The sequence below is a fragment of the Propithecus coquereli genome, unplaced genomic scaffold (genome assembly GCF_000956105.1).
Source record: "Propithecus coquereli isolate 6110/MARCELLA unplaced genomic scaffold, Pcoq_1.0 Scaffold289, whole genome shotgun sequence".
Taxonomy (NCBI): domain Eukaryota; kingdom Metazoa; phylum Chordata; class Mammalia; order Primates; family Indriidae; genus Propithecus; species Propithecus coquereli.
In genome coordinates this window covers 194720-203778 of record NW_012148496.1, presented here as the reverse complement: position 1 = coordinate 203778, position 9059 = coordinate 194720, and the positions used below count along the sequence as shown (strand labels likewise).

General features: G+C 39.1%; 1 protein-coding gene across 1 annotated transcript in view; it reads left to right on the top strand.

Annotated features, from left to right (window-relative positions):
* The first annotated feature begins 368 nt into the window (after nt 1–368).
* GNAI3 (guanine nucleotide binding protein (G protein), alpha inhibiting activity polypeptide 3) overlaps nt 369–9059 on the top strand; it is a 70003-nt gene continuing 61312 nt past the window's right edge. Inside the window, exon 1 of the mRNA XM_012648493.1 lies at nt 369–644. Within this exon, the coding sequence (XP_012503947.1) occupies nt 527–644 (118 nt within the window). The 5' untranslated portion in view covers nt 369–526. The remainder of the gene's footprint in view (nt 645–9059) is intronic.

Below are 9059 nucleotides of genomic sequence, written 5' to 3'. Positions count from 1 at the left end.
GCTCCCGGGTCGCCACAGCAAGAGATCAAAGGGGTTTTCTGGCAGGCAAGAAATTCCCAGCAAAAATTCCCGTGCGGACTGTGGCTCTTATTTGGGAATCCCCGCCCTCCTACCTCCAAACCCGCTGTGTGACCTCGAGAGGGCACCATGAGCTGGAAGCCCCGGTTTTTCTACATTTATCCAAATCAGGTAGCCGAAAGGTAAAAGGGGATTAAAGTTGGGTGGCGCGCAGTGCCTTGACATAACCTCGCTACTCCGCGGAACCGCCGCCCAGCCCTGACGCCGCTTCCCCGTAACTTCCGCTTTCGGTCTCACCTCCTCTCCCAGAGCGAGAGTGCTTCAAGTGGTAACGGCCGCGGGGCGTTGCCGGAAGTGTCGCAAACGCCGGATATCCGGTTCTTCTGGGCTCTAGGGAAGCTGACAGAGAGGGCCGCCGCCCAGCAGTAGACGCTGTCTCAGCCAGGCTAGCCGCAGTTCCTGTGGTGTGTGAGTGAGCCCGGGCCTGGTCCCTTCTCACGCCGCCGCCATGGGCTGCACGTTGAGCGCCGAAGACAAGGCGGCGGTGGAGCGGAGCAAGATGATCGACCGCAATTTGCGGGAGGACGGGGAGAAAGCGGCCAAAGAAGTGAAGCTGCTGCTTCTCGGTAAGCGGCTGAAGGCGGGATAGAGTGGTGGTCGGAGAGCCTAGGCAGTTGGGAGGCCTAAGCTGGGTCTGGCTAGGCTGGCGAAAAGGACCCCAAAGGGATCTGGAGGGCGTGCCGGGATTGGGGCGGAGCGTTGGGGTTCTGGCTGAGGCCCCTGTGGGCGTGTGAAGGGGGGTGGGGTTTTCGGGTTGTAGGAATTAGGCTGGAGAGGGTGGAACTCTGGGCTGGAATTGCGGTTAGCAAAGAGAGTTGGGGAGTATGAGGCGGTAGGACATTGAGATTGTTAGGATTATGGGAAAAGCTCATAAAGGAAGAGCTGATATTATGGTAGGTTTTACGTTGGGTTGGAGCGTGTTGGTAACGAGGATGGGATAGAGTGTATGTTGGGCTTGTGTAATGGTTTGTGAGTTTGGAGCGAAATGATACTTTCATGACATAATAACGCTGAGAAGCTTGAATGATTAAATAGAGTCAGGACAGAGTGGTCACATAGGACCTTGCCATTTGTTAGAGAGCGAGCATTTTGGACTATTAATTGGGTGGAGGAACCCTGAATTATCCAGGAACATGAAGGTAGGTGGTTGAGTTAAATGGCAAGGAAAAGATCTTGCAGAGGCCACCTGTACTTTTCTGCTTTTTAAAAAAATCATTTTTATTCTCTTAAGGTTTTATAACTCTTTCCCTTGTTTTTATAGGGGTGGGGGGATGGCGTGAGCTGGGGAAATTTAAAGAATGGCTTGAGGTTTGTGGCAGAAGATCTAATGGACAATAGATTACACATTGGAAGTTGCTGAATAGTTGCTAGGGGACTGTGTGCAGTGGGAATGGCGTTATCTTATGATAAATTATGGAACTGAACATATTTACTGTAAAGACTGTGATAGACCTCTGGTGTGCTGTTTTATCCTTTTTGCTCTCTTCAAAACAAGAATATGGCTGGGCGCGGTGGCTCATGCCTGTAATCCTCGCACTCTGGGAGGCCGAGGCGGGCGGATTGTTTGAGCTCAGGAGTTCGAGACCAGCCTGAGCAAGAGCGAGACCCCGTCTCTACTAAAAATAGAAAGAAATTAATTGAACAACTAAAAATACATAGAAAAAAAAAAATTAGCCGGGCATGGTGGCGCATGCCTGTAGTCCCAGCTACTTGGGAGGCTGAGGCAGGAGGATCGCTTGAGTCCAGGAGTTTGAGGTTGCTGTGAGCTAGGCTGACGCCACGGCACTCTACTCAGGGTAGTAAAGTGAGACTGTGTCTCAAAAAAAAAAAAACAAGAATATTAGCCCGGAATTACTGTTCATGTTACCAATATTCATTTAAAATTGTTTTTATGTACAGTCACATGCATTTTACTCAGCATGATTTAGTTTTAAAATTTTTGAGAGGTTCAGTAAATCATTTAAAGTAGCCTGGCATTAGCTTACCAATAAATCAAGCCACATTTCTTCATTATTAGTATTTTCTAGGGATTGGTTAGAGAAGAATAAGTAGAAGTAATGGTTTCTGTAAGCAATAGAACTTTACTTTTTGAAGCAATTGATTTTTGAGAGTCACATTAAGAAAGTGCCAAATTTTCATAGTGTAAAGCTCCAGAGCTCAGAATGCACCATCACAACCCAAGACTTATTTTGTACTCCAGGATATGCTGGGTGCCCCTGCTAGTCTCTTCTTGTTAACGTATTGATTAGTTGTAGATTGCAAAGGCTCTGGTAACAGGTCTTTTGGATATACCATAGATGGAAAGTTATGTATTGGAGCTTAAGCTTCCAATTTGAACATCTTAACTCTCAGAAGGTATGAATTCAAATTGTAGTACTAGACCATCACTCTCTATGTAGCGGGTATCTTCAGTGGATGACCATGGTCCCTGGCACAGAGTAGATGCTCTTTAAATATTTACTGTTAACTAGCCTGAGCTAGCTAATGTTGGACATTGGTCCTTGGGGCTTTTCAGAAGTTTGATATAGACCACAACACCCAAGACATTAGCATTTTCTTGATTGATTGATTTAGTTATGAAATTAAAGGTGTATTCTCATCCTCCGTGAGTGATTTGATGTGCATTGACAGTTAGAGATCGCTTCAGGACATTTGCCTATTGTAATACAGTTGTAAATTGTGAGGCTTTCTTCCACCTGGCAGGATTTGGCAGGCAGAACTTGTGCCAGCAGAACTCGTGGAAGTGTCTGGAAAAATCTTTATTCAGGACTTTATAAATAGTGCGTTTAATTAAAAAAATTAAACACGTGGTGACTTAGGGAACTTGAAAAGCAGTAAGTAAAAATTAAAATACTAAAACATTTGCTTTTAATTTTTACCAACTTTATTATTTTTAAATCAGATTTTGTAATATTCTTGAGCAAATTAAATCCACAAATTCAGATGGGTTGCAAAGACAGATGCTCTTGCTTGAGCCATATCATAACACACATGTGAAATTAAAATAATTTTCTGTGCTATTTCTATATGCAAAATGCACCCAACACAGTATACAGATAATTTTCTTTTTGCAGTAGAATATCTCCTTTGTTGTACATGCAAGTCATTTTTACTTCATCAGTATGAAATTGTCGAACTTGATTTAAATTGAGATTTATCTGTTTATGTTTGTCTCCCCTGGCACGTAATGTGTTCTTTCCTACAGGGATGTAGTTTAGTATAGTGATTGCATGGGCTCTGTAGTCAGACTGCTTCAAATTCTTCCAGCTATAACCTTGGGAAAGTTATTTACTTAATTTCTCTGTGCCTCGGTTTTCTTATCTTTAAAATGGAGAAAATAGACTTCACAGGATTGCTGTGAGGATTAAATATCATGATAATGTAAAGCAGAACACAGCTTGGCACAAAGTACTAGCTCAGTGAATATTAGCTATTACTGTTATTATTAAATCAAAGTGAATTTACAAATTATAGATACTATAGCAATACAAATTAAGAAGCTAGTGTGGGCTGGATTAGTTAAGGAACACTTCAGTATTATAATTCTTCCTTTGATAACCTTTGGTTTGAATTTCCTTTAAATGTTATTGGGAAGATCTTGATATGACAAGTTAGTGTTTAATCACAATATTCTGTTGAAAGATAAAACTATATTATGCAAAGCTTCCCAACCAGTGTATAGTGCCTAGGATGACATACAGGTGTGCTGCTTGCAAATTTTTTATATAGTGTTGAAATTTTAAATTGTTTTATAACTTCAGAATTTTACTGCAGTAGGATATTTGAACATTTTTGGTATGATTCCCTCTGTAAACTTCCTGAATTTGGTAATTTGGAGAAATTTTATTGGGAAGGTTTTTACCAATTCACTATTTAATATCATCTGTAATATTTTTATTTTTCATGCCATAATTTCATAATTTAAAGAAAAAATTTTCCACTAAGCCCCTCCAGCTTGCCTCAATTGAGTCTTACCACCATTATCATGTCCAGTGTGTGCCATCATGTGACAGAAGTTGGGAAGCACTGGTATAATGGACAAAAGCACTGCTTTTGGATTCACACAAACTGAATTCAAGTTCTACCTCTGTTTACTAGCTCTGAGGCCCAGGGCAAGTAACTTAACCATATGAGTCATAATTTTCACGTATGTAAAGTAGGAATGATGATGTTTCAGAGTATGGAATGAAGTAATATACGTAAAATGCTTAGCTTTAGTGCCTAGCAAATATTAATAATAAACATTTCATAAATGATAATGTCTGTCGGTGATGATGTTTGTGAGGCTTATCATTTTAGCTACTTTTCTGCAGGGTGCTTCAGATAGTTATTTGATTATTTTTCATGTTAATATACTCTTTTCAAAGATCTTCAAAGAATTTTAATAAACATTCTTTTGTGATGAATTAAATGTTGTCATTTAATTTTGTAAGTTATTGAATGATCTATTCCTGTGCTATCTCCAAATTTCCATTTCTTGATAATTCCCTTTAGCAGGTCTGAAGAAAACATTATACAAAATGAGATTAATACATTGTTCTTTGGGATTTTGCTGGTGGTGGTATGGCAAAAATTGAGTTGCATGCAGAAAATTAGAATCATCTAGTTTACTTAAACCCTGTATTATACAATTAATTATTCATATTTAAATTTATACATATTATTGGTTGAATATACTTACTGAAAATGAGGCTGTCCTTTGATAAATATGCTATTACATTATATCCTCCTGTGAAATGATATCCTTTTTAATGTTTGCCATTTGTTTGAGATAAGATCTATAAATAGTTAAATTTAATGTGAGGATGCATCTTGTGTCTGAAAAAAAAACTGGCATAAAAAATAGAAATTGACATTGCAGAAAATGGTTTGTGTTTAATAAACTTGTTATTTTCTTTTATTAACATTTAAATGCATTCATCAATTTTGCAGTCTGAAAATATGGTCTTTTTCAGGAATAATAATAATGTAATCTTTCCTTACTGTACATTCCTACAGTACAGTGATGGCCACTTAATACTTATTAGATTTGTCAGGGCATGTGACATTCTAATCAGGGCTGCAATTATGTTATTTGCACTATTACAAAACAGTCTTTTAGTTTTTGGGCAGTTGTCTCTGATAAAAGTGGTTCCTGGTCGGGAGACCTTTTAGAAGTTTGTGAAACGTGAAACACTGTGCTGCTTACTCTGTCCTTCCCCATGGTGCTGAGCTGCTTCATCCTCTAGTTTCTTGGGAAGTAAAAGGGAGACGTTGGGGCTTTGCAGATATTTCCTTTTTTCCTCACATACATTCATAGTCTCTCTCTCTCGCCCTCTCTCTCTCTTCCTTCCCTGGTTTCTTTCACAACATGCTTTTTGTTTGTTTGTTTACATCTGGAATATAGGTACCCCTTAGGGCTTCCTCTGATCCATGAACTTCTTTCCAAAATTGTTAGCAAAATTTGTGGTTATATACATTTTTCTGAGGAAGGAAGCCATATGTATTTTTTTCATCAAGTTCTTCCTCCACAATGCTACGTGACCTCCATTCTTACAAGTCCTTCATCTGTGACCAGGAAAAGGCAGCATAAAGAGACAGATGCAGGACCAAGGGCAATGGCTCACACTTGTAATCCTAGTACTTTAGGAGGCTGAGGGAGGAGGATCGCTTGAGGCCAGGAGTTTGAGATCAGCCTGAGCAAGAGCAAGACCCCCATCTCTCTGTAAGAAATAGAAAAATTAGCTGGGTGTGGTGGTGCACACCTGTAGTCCCAGCTACTTAGGAGGCTAAGGTGGGAGAATTGCTTGATCCCAGGAGTTTGAGGTTGCAGTGAGTTATGGTGATGCCATTGCACTTTAGCCCATATGACAGCAAGACCCTGTCTCAAAAAGAGAGAGAGAGAGTTGCAGGAAAATCAGTAGCCATGCAAAAATAAAATGTTCAAAATACAAACAAAAAACCTAGACATTATGAAGAGTCTAGATGAAGGGTTGTTTATTTCCTCTTTTAGAGTACAGGTTTTACTGGGAATTTTTGAGAAATCTGTTTTCTGTACATGAGATAACAACTTTCTCCGCTTCCCCCAGTGAATGAATGAACTGCTTGCTGCCACTTACCCCAAGTCATTTTATCTAGTACAGAACTTGCCTGCCTTCTTCACTTCTCTCCCCCAAATCTCCCTGTTGTGAACTTTTTTGCTTCAACACCAGCATTCTCAACATCATCTAGGCTGGAAACTATGCTTGTTTTTAACTCCTCCCTTACGCTAATCTCTTATAACCAGTTGGTTGCCAAGTCCTTTGACTCAGTCATTACTAGATTCCAGATTTTTGGATTTCATATTCCAGCAAATTTTTTTTAAAAAAATTATTTTTGGTAGACCTAGAATTCCAATATTTTATTTTTCCTAGTAAATACATTTTTAAAATATCTCACACTCCTGTCTGTTATGATTACTATTTAGTTCCCTTTCCTCCATGAAACCATTTTGATGTTCTGAATTGAGTATAATCTGACCCTCTCTTTCTGAAACCTCATAGTCTTTTTTTTTTTGAGACAGAGTCTCGCTCTGTTGCCCAGGCTAGAGTGCCGTGGCATCAGCCTAGCTCACAGCAACCTCAGACTCCTAGGCTCAAGCGATCCTCCTGCCTCAGCCTCCCAAGTAGCTGGGACTACAGGCATGTGCCACCATGCCTGGCTAATTTTTTCTGTATATTTTTAGTTGTCCAGCTGATTTCTTTCTCTTTTTTAGTAGAGATGGGATCTCGCTCTTGCTCAGGCTGGTCTCGAACTCCTGAGCTCAAACAATCCACCCACCTCGGCCTCCCAGAGTGCTAGGATTACAGGCATGAGCCACCGCGCCCAGCCCTCATAGTACTTTTTATGCCACTTACAGTGAGGTTTATTTTTATACTTAGCTTCTCCTAAATATATGGTTCTTTAGGGCAGGAGGACTAAGTATTTCTCATGTTTGTATCTATCACAGAACCTAATATAATGCTAAAGTGTTTTGCCTGTAAGGAACAGGAGTACCACTCATACAAGTAAAGGAGAGGTTTACTGGGAGGATGCAGTAGGCAATTTCATAGGCATTAGACATTCAAGGATAAGTAAGTGAAATACAAGTAGGTTGCATGTGCATGGATTGCAATACACACCCCCCTTCTGTCCTCCATTTCTCCTAGAGCAGAATGGCTGTTACTCTGCTTTACTGGTAAGTCACCTCTTCAGATGAGCTTTCTCTGCTCCCTTATGACTTCTTTACCCCCTCCCTCTACACCTCTAATCTTCAACTTTGGTTTACTGTGACACCTGTAGCTCACACACTGCCTGACCTGATAATTCAAGTGTTTCATGGCTCCCGGGATCTCCATTCCTGATTCCTGGGAAAGAGTATCAGATTGGCCCAGCCTTGTTAGGTGCCTACCACAATGCAGTCATCTGTGTTGGGGGTATGGCAAGGTTGATGGTATCATGAGTTTTATAAGGCTGACCCTTTCAAGGATTGGGGTAGGTCAAATTCCCTATTAAAGGCGTGGCTAGAGAGTTAATGATTAATAAATAGATGACAGTGACAGTGCCTACCACCTAGTAGACACATTAAATATAAGTTGAACATAACAGAATGAGACAGAAATATTGAGGAACTAAACATGTCTCTGCTTTAGTTTCTCATTAATTCATGAGACAGTGCCTGCTCATTCTCAATGTTAAGTTGTCATTTTGTATAGTTGGGAGATATAATTAAATTCAGATTTAAAATTAAGTTGAGATAGGGTGCAGGATTTTAAACTACTGTTATCAACACATCCAACTCAGAATAGTTAATTTCGCCTGAATTTAATTATATTTGATTTTAATTTAGAAATTAATTTTTAAAAATGCATATGATCAGTTTGGGGTCTATGCTTCATCATCACTCCTGCTTTTCCCTTGCTGATTTTCCCCCTTACTACTTTTATGAGCAACAGAAAATTGTCCAAAGCTAAAGGAAGATGTAAAACAGACTCTTTTGCTCCTTATTAATAACTTTGCTTATAAGTTTTCGTTAGGTTGTAGGTAAAAACATTTGACAAAGTAGATTGCTCGTACATTTTAGCTATCCATTCTCTATCTTTACCTTACGTTTAATTTAGTTTTATTGGAGCATGGGGCTTGTTGGGGGAAGTCGGGAGGAGGAAGAGATGCTTTAAGTATTCAGGCTCAGGAGCTCTGCTAGAACATTAGCAAAAAATAAAAATGTCAGTCTCATAAGAAATGTCTAGGGCAGTGGGCACTAAATTTGTTCAGATTGCTTAAGTTTATTTTAAAATTTGTTTTTTAGCTAACAGAATATAGTAGGCTAACAGTAATAAAATACATCTCTTTGAACTGGTAACTCAGTTCAGAAGTAGGAGATACCATGTAATTAATCGACAGCAAAGAGACTGAAATTTGGGAGATTTGTCCTAATCTCTGAGCTTTATTTTCCTTTCTGTGTACCAGTAAAGTGTTTAAATTGGGCCTCTTGGGTCTCTTGTCTGTGAACTTAATATTATTAACCAGATAGAATATTTTAGCAAGTTATAAAGAGGGCTATTTTTGTGTTGTCTCTTATTCTTGAGTTTGATTTAAATTAGTTTAACATCATAAAGCTGCTTAAGAAGATAGTTAAAAACCTGAAAGACATAAATTCATAAGATGCCCATAATGTAAATATTCAAAAGAAAATACAAAGAAAAATAATTTTAGTATTTGATTTTCCCTCCAATTTTAATTGTCTTTATTTTGGTATAATGTTTTTTTCAGTGTTTAACAAGAGTTAGAGTTAGCTTTAAGCCTTTATCCAGGTGATCTTATTACCTTGCTTGGTAGTCAGCTGTATCATTTTTGTAATTCAAGCTGCTTGAACTGAATAACATTATGTTAGGATCACTGTTCAGTTGTGCTAGTTTTGATACAATGCTCTATGTAAATGAAATATCCTATTTTTCATGACTTATTGTTAAGTTGTAACAGAA